At 37.5% G+C, this 14,264-nt stretch overlaps 1 protein-coding gene across 18 annotated transcripts in view; it reads left to right on the forward strand.

The window, feature by feature from the left end:
• The window catches only part of NRXN1 (neurexin 1), a 1,155,776-nt gene that overhangs the window by 539,995 nt on the left and 601,517 nt on the right, over positions 1 to 14,264 (forward strand). For all 18 annotated transcript variants that reach the window (XM_065927354.1, XM_065927345.1, XM_065927343.1 and 15 more), the window contains one exon: positions 7,540 to 7,662. In XM_065927354.1, coding sequence (XP_065783426.1) covers positions 7,540 to 7,662 — 123 coding nt within the window. The remainder of the gene's footprint in view (positions 1 to 7,539; positions 7,663 to 14,264) is intronic.

Below are 14,264 nucleotides of genomic sequence, written 5' to 3' on the forward strand. Positions count from 1 at the left end.
TTATTGTCATTATTATAAATGAAGATGTACTATGCACTAGGCATTGTTTTAAGTAATTAAAATGCCTTAAAGTTATATTGTAAAATGTTTCTATTGTTAGCTTATTTTAAAGATAAGAATACTGAAACACAGAGAACTTATATAATTTACCTGGATCACATAGCTAGTAACTCATGGAACTAGGGTAAAAACTGGGAGGATCTGTGAATCTAGAACACATGCACCAGACCAAGATATACACAACTGTAGAAAGTTTAAAAGAAAGAAAAGACTTAAATAGCAATCTAACCAAGGTAAATACAGTGTAATTGATTAGTGTGGGACTATTTCATTCCTCCAGTGGTTTTTTAAAGTTTACAAAGTGCCTTTCTTCTGTTGTTACTGTTCATTTTTGAATCAAGTTTAATGTCTAACTTTATTTGCTGGAAGTACTTTTTAGCTGGGCTTCCCAGGTGGCGCACATGGGAAAGAACTCACCTGCCAATGCAGGAGATATCAGAGACGCCCACCCGTTTGATCCCCGGATCAGGAAGACCCCTTGGCGGAGGAGGGCATGGCAGCCCACTCCAGTATTCTTGCCTGGAGAATCCCATGGAGAGAGGAGCCTGTCGGGCTACAGTCCATGGGGTCACCAAGAATCAGACACGACTGAAGTGTCTTAGCATAGCACAGCACACACACAGAAAACACTTTTTAGTTAGGAATATTTGTAATACTTTTAGTATAAAGACATTTGTCTGTCCTTAGGAGCCTAGAAATGTCTCTTTTCCTATACTAGGACAATATAAAAACATTCTCAATAGCTCTCAAGGATCAGCTAAATTGAGGAGAACCTGAGGAGGATCAGAGAAGGGGAAGAGTTAGGTGACTGGGCTGGTGGCTCAGCTTTATGGCCGTGTGGGTGATTGCTCTATCCAGGGTCGTGACTGGCGCCAGGCCTGGCCAAGACAGGCTGAGACAGACAGCCTTTCTGATACCCAGAGGCCTGGTCACTAAGGGCTGACGAACTGGGGAGGGTGATGTAACCACACCTCTTATGTTGATAAATGGAGTCTTGTCTGCATATTCCTGAATGTGGAGCTAACTAAAAGAAAACTTTAAAAATAAATAAGCACAAAACTTCGACACCTCTTTAGGGGTGGCTCAGACAGCATGCAATTTGTGCAGTTACCCAGGGCTCTCTGTTTAGATGGGCCTGTTTTTGGATAAATATGTAGCTATCACTCTTCTGAAATACTACATTTTGAACAAGAGTTGCACATCTTCACTGGGCTCAGAAATTATTTAATTGGTCCTTCCCCTTGTAAGGCTAGTGAATTACAGAAGAAAAAATAATCTGAAGGTGCCATTTATATGTTTCTAATTTTAATCAGCTTTCCTAGCTGATTTATGTGGAAATAAAAACAAAAAAATCTGCTCCCAGCTCAGTATCTAAAAATTGAGAAAGATAAAACAGAAACCTTTAATAAGAGTGACTCTTCCTTCATTTTTGTTTGTCCTTCAAGGAGCGATCTGATTATTTTTTACAGTAATTATTTTAAAACCAGAAACTAATGGCAAAGTCAAATAGCCGGCTGAAGGTGTCATAATTACAGCCTGAGAAGCACGTCCTCCTGTCACTTACAGGTGTAAGCGCTGCTGCCAGGAGCCATGACTCAGGCAGGGGTGGCTCTTGCTTCTGTTTCTCCTGGCTTTTCTCTCTTCCTATTATTGTCACAATGACAAGGCTTATTTCCAGCTTCCCACTGGGTCCTGCCTCCCTCTGGAGGCTGTAGTCCTCAAAGTCAACTGCCAAATAAAGCTTAATACCTGGAAATTTTGATATAGATAGACATCTAATTTTATACACATACACAAATGTCATGTATTTAATGAAAGTTGCTATTCTAAATTTGTATAACAGGAAAGGTAATTACATTTTAGAAGTAAAAGGACTTTGCAATTGATTTATTTCATTACAGCCTTTTAAAATTGTTTTTAGTTTTTGTTTTTGTCGTTGTTTAACTGATAAGAAAACTCAGACCGAGAGCTGTGGTAGCATTAGACAAAGTTGGAATAATTAAGGTTGCTGTTTACTTGGTAAGTTGTGTCTGACTCTTTTGTGACCGCAGGGCCTGTAGCCCACCAGTCTCCTCTGTCTGTGGGATTTTCCAGTTAAGAACACCAGAGTGGGCTGTGATTTCTTTCTCCAATAATTAATGTTATGTTGGATTTAATGGCCACAGTCAGTCTAAAACTCCAGTCTCTGGACTCAAACTCATGACTATTTTTCCATTGCTTATTTCTTTAATATGCAATGTAAAGATTCAGGAGAAAAGGGAATTTGTTTATTTATGTGTCTCTTACAGAGACCTGAAAACTGTAAGCTGGCCTACTGTTTAAACAAATAATTATTAAAACAAAGTCATATCCATTTGTTTACACATAGTTTATGGCTGCTTTTGCACTACAATAGCAATGTTAAGTAATTGCAATGACAACCAAATTCAGCAAAGCGGAATACATTTACTACTTGGTCCTTTCAGTTCAGTTCACTCAGTCATGTCCAGCTCTTTGCGACCCCATGGACTGCAGCACGCCAGACTTCCCTGTCCGTCTCCAACTCCCAGAGCTTCATTTGGTCCGTTGCCAGAAGTATTTTGACCCCTATTAGATCTACTAGAATGTAAGCTATAGAAAGTTCCTTGAAAATCTAACTTGGGACATTCCCAATGCTGAGATCAGTATTTGGCACAAAATAATTTTTAAACTAAATTAGTAGGCTAGCTCAGCTGGTGAAGAATCCACCTGCAATGCAGGAGACCCCGGTTCGATTCCTGGGTCAGGAAGATCTGCTGAAGAAGGGGTAGGCAAAGAGTCAAACACAACTGAGCGACTAAGCACAAGCACGTGGGTACCACATAATCCAGAAGGAATAAAACTAGTTAAATGAGGCTAGATGAACAGCAGATATAATATGGACCATTCGGTTTCAAAATTTCCTAAGATGTGTGGTACTGTAATAACTTCTAATTCAATTGCTGGGTGCTATAGGCAATTTAATGATCTAAAAAACAAACAAACAAAAAACAGTTATGTATAAAGATAGAACCAATTTATAACCCTAAGGCAATGTGAGTTTTTTTGTTATTATTTATAGAAGTACTGTGGGAACTCCACTTTCACGTGATGCCCATCTTTAGCCCACATAGCTGTGGTTGAAAAGGCACAACCTATTCTTAATAAAATGAAGATAGATCATTTCTAGAAGGCAAACTAAATGAATTCCTACCTGCCCATCATCTATACAGTTTGCTGGGTTGTGGCTTTGCAGATATACTTATTCAAATCCCCATATTTAAATAGCTTAGTTGAGCAAATAGATTAGCTTATCAAATCCCTAGGTTGTTACATATAGAAATTACTTACATTTAATGTTTAAATGCAACAAAAAGGAAATCTAGAACCAACTAGTTTGAACTATAGTGAGAAACAGGTACCTCATACTGATGATCCTAGTTAACATCTTTAAAAAATACCAGTGGAAGGAACTAGCCACCTAAAGGGTATGTAATGAGTCTAAGCTTTGCAGCCCTCAAGTCTAGAACTTTTAAAAATCAAAATATAGTAGGTCTGGGTTTGATTTTCTCAAGCTACAACCAACTTTGAACCCTAGGGACAGCTGTCATTACAGTCTACTAGACATCCTTAATCACATTGCTTCCTAGACTTCTTAGCTTTGTTTTAATCTTCACTATTGTCCTTTAATGTTATTTTCCCCCCCTACATTTAAAAAAAAAAAAAACCAACGAATATACTTCATAGGACATTTGCACAGAAAGCTTTCTTACAAAAAGGATGCAAAATTGATATTATATACATCTTGAATATGAAGTAAATTTGAAATATTCATGAAACAATATGAAACAAATATTAAAAAAATTTAAAATACACTTGCAAAAATGTCTGAAATGACCAGTGATGTTGTATACATACATATCAACTAACCTCCCAGGGAACTATCTGTAAAATGGGAGAGTTGGATTAGTTATTTCTACATCCCTTTGAAGTTATTCTTTTCTTCATTAAATAAATTCATTTATTGATTTATGCTGAAATACTTTCAAATATAATATAAAGTGATTAGCAAAAATAACAAATAATTAATTAGGGAGAAAGGTCAATATGCATTTTTTTTAAGAAAAGAAAAGAATCAAGTTGCTGAAAGTAAGCATATATCCTAAATCTTGATTTCATGATGAATAGAAAGAGATAAGGAAAGGCAGTCAGTTCTATAACTCACATGACATAAGAGGAAATAGCCTATAAAATCTTCAGGAAACAGTTTATGAATTTGAACTTTGCAATTAAAAAGAGTACTGAAAATCCATGTTAAAGAGTTGATAATGTAGGTAGACTAAAAAGAGTAGCTTTGAATAATTCTGGACCTTGGTAATGTAATAAATGATGTTCTAGAAAAAAAATTTTTTTTAATTCAGTGAAAAATCTTTTTTCTTAATCTCACTTTGAAAAGAAAAAGCTACTTGCAAATGATTTTTAAAAGCCTTTGCTGGAGTCTTCTAATACAGAAACTCATCATTTTCCTAAAGGAAGAAATGAGCGCCACATACCCTACCCCACCCCCCAACCCCCCACCCCCCGCCCCCGCGCTGAAGGGGTCTGCAGAGTCCAGGGCTTCTGGGTAATGCCTTAGGGGACAAGTTAGCCTGCTTCTTTAACAAAATGGCAATTTCCCCTTTATGTGGTTTTTATATTCTTTATGCAAGATTACAGGTGGAAAAAAAATAATTCCACCATTTTAAAATAATTAACCACTGCCACAGTTTTGTGACTATTCACTCCATAGCATACACATTGATGCTAGGAGAAAGGTTAGAATCAATGAGACTTGTTTTGATATCCCAAAAGGAAAAAGAAATTTCAAAAGGAATTCAGATCATTAATGGTTTGAATGACTATAATTCTGCCATAGGGACAAATGACTCTGAAATTCAAAATTTCAACAGAGGATGAATTATCCTGGGTCAGACCTAGGAGAGAAGACATCTCTATCACATTTTAGCTGTGTGACCTTGGGCTGAGTTGTTTTGGCTTTCTAGGACTTCGGTTTCACGTCAGCAAAAAGATGATAATGTAAAGATGAAATAAGTTAATAAAGTGCCTGATACATAACAAACCAGGTCCCAACTTCCTTCTCAGTAGCAGATTAAGGACCAGCAACCACAACCCTTAATTCCCTGTCCGGTTCACTTTCCATGACACTTCATGTCACATAGATAACATTGTTTAAAACTGAGAATATTAAGTGCATTAAAAAAAAAAAAGCCTCTTCCAAAATCAATCTCTTCACATTTTTAATAATGCAGGGAAGGAGCTTGAAGTTGGTCTACAGAGATTTTCATGAACCAAAGGGTTATTTTTAATTGGCTTTTGTGCCTGTTGTTATGGAAATTATTGTTTCATGGATAAAGCTTTATGATTTCACTGCAAGATCAAGCCCAGAATGGGGTATAATGATGATATCACCCTTATGCTTCTTTTTCTTGACAAAACTCTTAAATTAAGAGAATGGAAGTGAGACTGCTTCAAAAGCACACATTTCTAAGAAAAAAAAAGATCCACCCTATAAAAATAGCTTTATATTCTCTTTTCAAAGATCAAAACTCAGAATGGCCCTTGCTGCCAGTAGGATGCTAAGATTCTGCAGAGTTATTAAACACTTCACTGTTGAAACTAGAAAGAGTTCCTTTGATCCTGGAGCTTGCTTTCAACATTTGGTCTCAAAGTATTTTTGCAGTTGTTGAACTGCAGTTGTTGCACAGGCTTCCTCTAGTTATTTCGTGATCAATCTCTCCAAACTCTTCTCTCTAGACTTTTTATTCGTGTCCAGATGCGACTTAACTTCTCTAAAGAAGTTAAACAAAAAGAAATGCTTACTAATCTTAATGATGGTTCTGTTTAAAATTGAAAGTGTTAGTTGCTCAGTTGTGTCCAACTCTTTGCAACCCCATGGACTGGGGTTGGAAGAAATTGTGAACCCCACGCTGATCCTGAATCAATTGAAAGTCGTGTAACTAAATGTCATATCTTTAGTCATTTTAATTTACCAAGAAATGTCAGTACATTAGAAAAAAAGGAGAGGGAGAATCCATCACCAAAAACTGTATCATTAAAAACTTCATGATTTTTTTAAATGAATCAAAATATCAGATTATTAGCAAGGCTTATTTTTGACAAAACATTTTCAGTTCTATTAAAAGTTCTTTTTTCCCTTCCTTTGCTTTTATGTGTAAGAGAGACATTTGTCTAATTTGCCATTTCAATAACGCCAACAAATACTTTCTGGTATAGTCTCTCTGTCCTGCTGCTGCTGCTGCTAAGTTGCTTCAGTCGTGTCCGACTCTGTGTGACCCCATAGACGGCTGCCCACCAGGCTCCTCCGTCCCTGGGACTCTCCAGGCAAGAACACTGGAGTGGGTTGCCATTTCCTTCTCCAATGCATGCATGCATGCCAAGTCGCTTCAGTCGTGTCTGACTCTGTGCGACACTATGGACAGCAGCCCACCAGGCTCCTCTGTCCACGGGATTCTCTAGGCAAGAATACTGGAGCGGGTTGCCATTTCCTTCTCCTAAGCCAACTTAAATTCAAATTGCACAGGTTTACGTAGGTTCACTTACAATTACTTTTCCAGTTGCTTACACTTCTGGCTCTTTTTCCTTTGGTCCTTAGCTAGAAATCACTTCCCGCTACCACTGCTTAATCATTTTTTCCCCTCCCACTCAACACTTGGCCCTTTATGGGCAGTGTTTTTCTTGACTTTCTTCACTTCCTAAGAGTCAGTACTTTTACCTATAACCACTCTCTGGGCCTTCACTAGTTCTCAGACACAACGTTGCAGAAATTTAAGAACCTGGTGAATATTGAAGGTACATGATATAAGTGCAAAGAGCAGTCATCACACAATCTAATATCCAGAGCAACCTCCTTGCCAGGGCCTAATCAACCAGGTGCCATTCATTGAAAGTTGTTAGCTAATGGCCTAGGGTCAGATCTCTCCCCAAGGTCAGATGTCTTATGACTAATATCTACTTCATTAGCAAAGGAAAGGAAAAAAAGAGATAGTGTAAAAGTGTAAAACAAGAAAACGTGTAAAACAAGAAAATTCCTGAGAGAGGGAAAAGTTTGTGCAAATTTGGAGCATTGCTGTGTTGAGTGTGCCTATTTATGACAACAGGTGCGTTTGTTTGTCTTTGATTGATGCATAATGTTAAAGAGTCTTCTTAAACTGTTACACCTGAATACCTGTTAACTGGTAATTTTCCTTGCTTGCTGTGACTCTGATGGGCTTGAGAATTGATCCAGCCAGTCTCTCCTCTCTCTGTCTTTTTCTCTCCTCCTTCTTTCATTTCTTTCTCTCTTCTCTCTCCTCCCTCTCCCTCGCTTCCCCCCTTTCTTTGTCTCTTTCTCTCACTCTCTGTGAGGTTCATTTGCTTGACTGATTCTGAGTGTCCATAATGACTGTTTGGCATATTCTACAGGCAAAGGTCCCGAGACCCTTTTTGCTGGCTATAACCTCAATGATAACGAATGGCACACAGTGCGTGTGGTTCGTCGAGGAAAAAGTTTAAAGTTAACGGTGGATGACCAGCAGGCCATGACAGGTAAAGCCCTATCACCTTTGCCTCTGTTGAAGCTTTAGACTTCCCTCTTTCTTGCAGGTGACCTTGAAAACCAAATGAACAACTTGAAGCTAATAGACACAGTTCATTTCTTATTCAAATTCTTCCAGCAGCAATTAAATTTAATAAGCTGCATGTTGTTTTCTTTTCTCTCAAATGATTAACAATTTTTTGTCATGTTCCTTTCCATTTAATAATTCAAGAAGTTATAATATATTTTAATTTTATGCCTTAATAAATATCTCAGGGCTTCATAAAATATTGAAGTTATTGTTTGGAGGCCAATTCCTGTTCAGTTTCTTCGTTATATATTTAGGCGATGAACAGCAGCAAGTTACACTTTTTAGCTTCTGGATACATTGATAGATATGCTGGCATTCTGTCAGGGGAACTGCTTTTTATTTTAAGCTATGATAGATCATTTTTGGCCATTTAACTCTGTTGGTTAAGCTCTAATGTTAAGAATGTCAAGTTCAGTCCCTGATTTGTGGATTTCTGACTGAGGTGAGTAATATAAAGGCCCATGCCAGAGACAGAGGGAAACCAAATGAAAGAGGAATTGGCTCACCTTTATTCTCTCTGCTGAAAATAACTTCAAGCATATGACCCGCTGGGATATTAGCTCCCTTTTTTTTAGCGAACATGTCCCTGTTAATTATTTTAGTGCAAGATGGTCCTTGTGCGGCACAGAAGCATCTGTTACATTCAGTCTCAAGGGGGTTTCCATTCTCAGAGATCAGGTGGTTATATCAATGAAGAAATAATGTGTATGGGATTTTAACTTTTAAGAGAATCATTCCGCGGTTTAAACGAAGCAAACTACCAACCAATAGATCTCTTACTGTCTTGTATTTCGTTAGCCCTTTATGGTTTTCCAAAACTTTTGTCTTCATGTGGGAGCAAACTTACTTTGTTTCAGAATCATCTGAAGAGCTTTAAAAGGATCATTTCCTGGCAAGACACCACAGAAAGTGTGAGAGGAGCCCATTATTATTATTTCTTAAAATCTCTCCAAAGAACTCTAATGCAGCTGGCCCATGGTTTGGCATTTAAAAACCACTGCTATGTTATGCCATTTTATTCTCCCAGGAAGAAAATCAACCAAGGACTCATGAGCATAAGCCTTTTTTCAAAATTGCCAAACATGAGAACTCTCTAAAGAAACTGTGAACTTAGGGGAGGGAGGCAGAATTTTTATAGGGCTTTGGCAGGAGTGTCAGCTGAAGTTCAGCTAGTTTTGGTAAAGGCGGTTCTTGGAAGAGGTGTAAATTGTTTTTGTAGATTAGCATCCATTGTTTGGACAGTCTGGGTTTTATCAAAAGGGGCAGAAGTTAGGATCTAAGATCATGTATAAGAGGTTGGGAAGAAATTACTGCCAGAGACAAGGACATGTGAAGGTCACAGTAGAACATTCTTTAGTCCCTTAAGTTTGTCTCAAATCTTATACAGCCCTATGAAATAGAAAGGCTCGATGCATTCTCATTTTATAGATGAGAAAGCTGAGATTCAAAGAGGTAAAATGACATGTTACTTTGAAATGCCATTGTTCCCAGAACTGAGAGAGAGCCTAGCGTTTGTTTGTTTTTTTTTCAATTGTGTTTGTTAACTTTAAAAAATTTGTTTGCTTTTGACTCATGGTCCATTTATTTATATTTATTAATATCCTAATATACATATATATGACTATGATGAATACTTTCTCAGATATACCATGATTTTATGAGGATTATAAATATATATATAAACACATATCAAAATCACACAGTAACTTATCTGGGATAGTATATGATGTGCTAAAAGGTTGAGTAAACAATTCATGTTCTTGAGGTTCAGAAGAGCTTAAAGATTTCAGGACTAGCTAAAGCAATCAATAATATTTGAAGGCTGTAAAGAAAGGATAATACAGATAAGATTATGTGGGGAAGGGTAGAATGGCTTGGATGAGGCTAGACAGACTAGTGTTCAGGCAGCGGGGAAGGTTTGTTTCGTTTCATATAACCACAGGGCAGCTGACATGGCTAGAATGGCCTTGGATGCCAATAGGTCAGTGCTCCAAATGAAGGAGTTCGTATTTCACGGGTTTTCAGGCAGTTGGGAAGTCAGTGCATTTAAGCTGGAAAATAAGAGAATATGTTTTGAGCAACATGAATTCTCTGCAATGTGTTAAATGCTTCAGAATGTAAAGCAATAAAGTCCTAAACTATAGTGGCTGAAGAAGGTATAGAAACAAAAGACTGGGGCAACACATTTTTTAAAAGTTTAATTTAGAAATAATTTCAAATTTATAAAAAATTTCAAAACGGCAGTGATATACTTTTACTATTGTGAGCATGTTATCCCATTTGCTTTGACATTTTCACTCTTTTTTTTTTTTCTTAAACAAGTGAGAATAAGTTACATACTTAATAGCCCTTCACTTAAATATATAGTTCAGTGCACATTTTCTAAATATATAAATATCTCTTTACAGAACAAAAAGCTACTAACCTCAGTAGATTTGGCATTGATGCAATATATTTTATCTGTCCTCTCACCCATTTTCCCCGTTTGTCAGTTAGCCCAGTGTTGTCCTTTATAGCATTTTCACCTCTAGCAGAGCATAGAGTCTAGGGTCAGGCACTGCATTTAGTGTTCATGTCGCTTTAGTCTCCTTTAATTGAAAACATTGCCATAGACTTTCTTTGTCTTTGATTACACTGACAAATTAAAAAGATATATAGTCCTCCAGTCTTTTATCCATGTAAAGTCATTCCTGGGGCTTATCTGATGTTTCATGATGATTGAATTCAGGTTTTAACATTCTTGGGTGAAATACCACATTGTTGATTGTGTGATCTTCTCCTAGTATCCTGCCTGGAGACAAACGATATCCACATGCTTGGCTCATGATTTTAACACTCGGTCAGTATGTGGCCCAGTTGCTCTATTGTATGATTAATATGTTTTACTCCCTTACAACTAGTAAACTGTCTGTGGAGAGACATATTAAGACAATGAAAATATCATAATATTTTCCTCAAATATTTGCCCCAGATTATCATCTACTGAAGATTTTGCCTGATCCAGTCTTTAACACAGTAGTTATAAATGCTTATTTTCAAACCCCATTACTCTTTCCACATTTAGAGTCAATACTTAGCATTCTACTGTATGCAAGAGCTTTCCCTTCTTTCTGTTTTCTTTCCTTTTCTTTTCTTCCTTCTCTCCCCATCTTCCTCCTTCTCTCCTTCCCTCCCTTCTTCCTTTCTTTCCTTCCTTCCTTACTGATATGGACCCACAGGTTTCTATATTTTCAAGTAGTTATAATGACTTAATTATTTTGGTGCTTAAAATATCCCTATTTGGGCCAGTGTGAGTCCCATGAAGTTGGTCTCTGTGATCTTGTAACATGCCTTCACCTCAGATTTTTTTCTCTCACTTTTTTGGCAAAACAAAATATTTCAGGCACAACTTTTACTACCATATGCCCCAACCCTGGACTGAGACACTTTTTATTTAGTGGAGAATTAGGTGTAGGTGGTTGGTATTGGTATGCTCAGTACTGCTTTGCAACCTTTTCAGGAGGCTAAGATGGTAAGTACACTCAAGTATAAATAGATATACTTGAACATATATATAGTTGCTAAGTTTAGTTGCTAAGTCATTCCCAACTCTTTTATGACCCCATGGACTGTAGCCCACCAGGCTCCTCTGTCCATGGAATCTCCCGGCAAGAATACTGGAGTAGATTGCCATTTCCTTCTCCAGGGGATCTTCCTGATCCAGGGATCCAATCCTCATCTCTTGCATTGGCAGGTGAATTCTTTACTGCTGAGTCACTAAGGAAGCCCATAAGTGTGTGTGTGTGTATATATTTGCTTAATATGCCTCTCCACATAAATACATATATACACACACACACACACACACACACACACACACACACACACATACATACATATAAATTACATGTTCACACAAATATATGGATACACATATTTTAGAAAACATGAGTTCACACTAGTACGATCATATCTACTAGTATGATCATATCTAATTGCTTCTTCCCACATTTCATGTTTTCATATCTCTTCTTCCAGCTTGGAACCTTGGTTCCCAGTGATGTCATTTTCCCATTTGTTCAATCTAGTAACATATCTATGATAGTTTCAGAATTGCTTTACATTGTCTATCCCACAAGTAATAACCTGACTAAAAGCAATTGAGGGTTAATTTGTGATTCTTTTTATTTCTTACTGCTTAAGATTTAATGTATATAGTCAAATACTATTTATAAATAACTTTGATTAGTTTGTTTCTTCTTTTCTTCCTTTCCTTTTCCTTCCTTTCTTTTCCTTGAGTGTAGTTATATTATTCATTTGAAATACAGTTAATCTTATTGATTTCAGTTGTTTATTCCCTCCCATTCTTATGTATTTAATTACACTTGTGTGGAAAAGCAGGAACATTACCCTGCTTTTTAAACCAGTGCAACTATTTTGAATTAGGAAGTGATGAATAGAGTATGAAAATGATATCATAGCAGAAAACTCCAGAAATGTTCCCTAAATGAATTGCCAGCTAATTTTCATTAAAATTTAAGATATATCTTTTCAGTTGCATAGATTCCTACCAAACTCCTAAATGAATAATTATATTCTACATTAGTGAGTTGACTTCTTCAACTTCCAGTCAATACATCATCTCTTTGTTTACTGCCATGTGTATATATAACACTAGTGAACATGTTAGGAAGTAGAGTGAATAGATATTTATATGGGTGTAGTTTGCTTATAGAAATAGGAACAAAAAATGATGGATTCAAAGGAGTACTCAGAATTGACACTGTTGGGGCATGATTTCTAAGCTAACGTCACATGTTTCCACTCTTCTGCTCCTGGGCATGGCCTGTTTCTTCATGGTAAAATAACCTGTGTCTCCTTGGCTGATTAATTTTGGGAAACTCTGGCACCTACAACTTCATTAGGAATTCATAGGCCATTGGCGAAGTTTCGCTCATGATCTGAAAGAAAAAAAAAAGCTCCCTTTTGAGATTTCCAACTTTGGACAGCAGACACATTTGTTTCACAGATTTTTTTTTTTCCCCAGCAGATATTAATAAAATTATATGTCTGAGTCCACCAACTCACGGGTGCAAGAAATGGCACATTTAGTAATTGTCTTTAATATCAATTTAAATGAGGCCTTAGGCCTTTCTTCTGGGTTTACAGAATATTTAATCATAGTCGTGCGGCCCCTACTCCCACCCACCCTGAATCACACAGAAGCTCCTGTTGACTTCTGTCTTTACTGATTCTCACCAAAAAGACTGTTCTCCTAGTTTGTCCTTTAAATTATAAGAACCCTATTGCTCCTGTCCTAAGTAAGGCAAAGAGTCTTTGATCATTCTTGCAGCCTATGAACTATGGTTCGGTCCTCCTATACTGAGCTCAGTAATTCTCTCTGAACCCTTGAATCTTATCAGATGACAGGATGTTGGTGCTCAGTACTGCTAAATCCCATTGATGTTGATCTGTCTCCCAGTCAGTGGTAATTGCCTCATCTGGTTCAGACCATAAAGGCATTCTGTTCATTTCTTTTTCCTTTGTTGAACACCTTGCAAACTATGCCTTCACAAAAGATTGGAAAAGGCATTGCTTTCCAGAAAGTTGTCTTCCACTTTTTGCCAAGAAAAAGCCTTTGAGGCAAAGTGCTAAAAGGGACTAGGCTAGTTTCTTAGAACTGAAGGAAGAACAAAGTATTGACTAGCATTTCAATATATTAGCCTGCTATTTACTCTTTCTCAAAACTGCCAAGGCCTTAGAGCAGAAATTATATTCTATCTCCTTTCTGTTCTGTAGGAGTTGAATATTTTTTCAGTTGTGGAAACTAACTTGTTCTTTCTCAGAGTTAAAAGATGAATAGGCATATAAGCCAAATAAGCATTGATAATTTACCCAAATTATGCATTCTCCCCCAGTACCCCACTCCAGCACTTTCCTTCCTCCAACTCCCAGCATCTTATTGCTCAGAATTCAAGACAATGTTTTGTTTTTTGTTTTTCACAGTAATTTACCTTGATGAGTTTTCATCTGGGTGATTCATATTTGGGAAATTATGTTTTGCCAAAGAAAGTTATGACCAGCGTAGATAACATATTAAAAAGCAGAGACATTACTTTGCCAACAAAGGTCCGTCTAGTAAAGGTATGATTTTTCCAGTGGTCACGTATGGATGTGAGAGTTGGAATGTGAAGAAAGCTGAGCGCCAAAGAATTGATGCTTTTGAACTGTGGTATTGGAGAGGACTCTTGAGAGTCCCTTGGACTGCAAGGAGATCCAACCAGTCCATCCTAAAGGAGATCAGTCTTGGGTGTTCATTGGAAGGACTGATGCTGAGGCTGAAACTCCATACTTTGGCCACCTCATGCGAAGAGTTGACTCATTGGAAAAGACCCTGATGCTGGGAGGGATCAGGGGCAGGAGGAGAAGGGGATGACAGAGGATGAGATGGTTGGATGGCATCACCGACTCGATGGACATGAGTTTGAGTAAACTCCAGGAGTTGGTGTTGGATAGGGAGGCCTGGTGTGCTGCAATTCATGG

The sequence above is a fragment of the Muntiacus reevesi genome, chromosome 3, assembly GCF_963930625.1.
Source record: "Muntiacus reevesi chromosome 3, mMunRee1.1, whole genome shotgun sequence".
Lineage (NCBI taxonomy): Eukaryota > Metazoa > Chordata > Mammalia > Artiodactyla > Cervidae > Muntiacus > Muntiacus reevesi.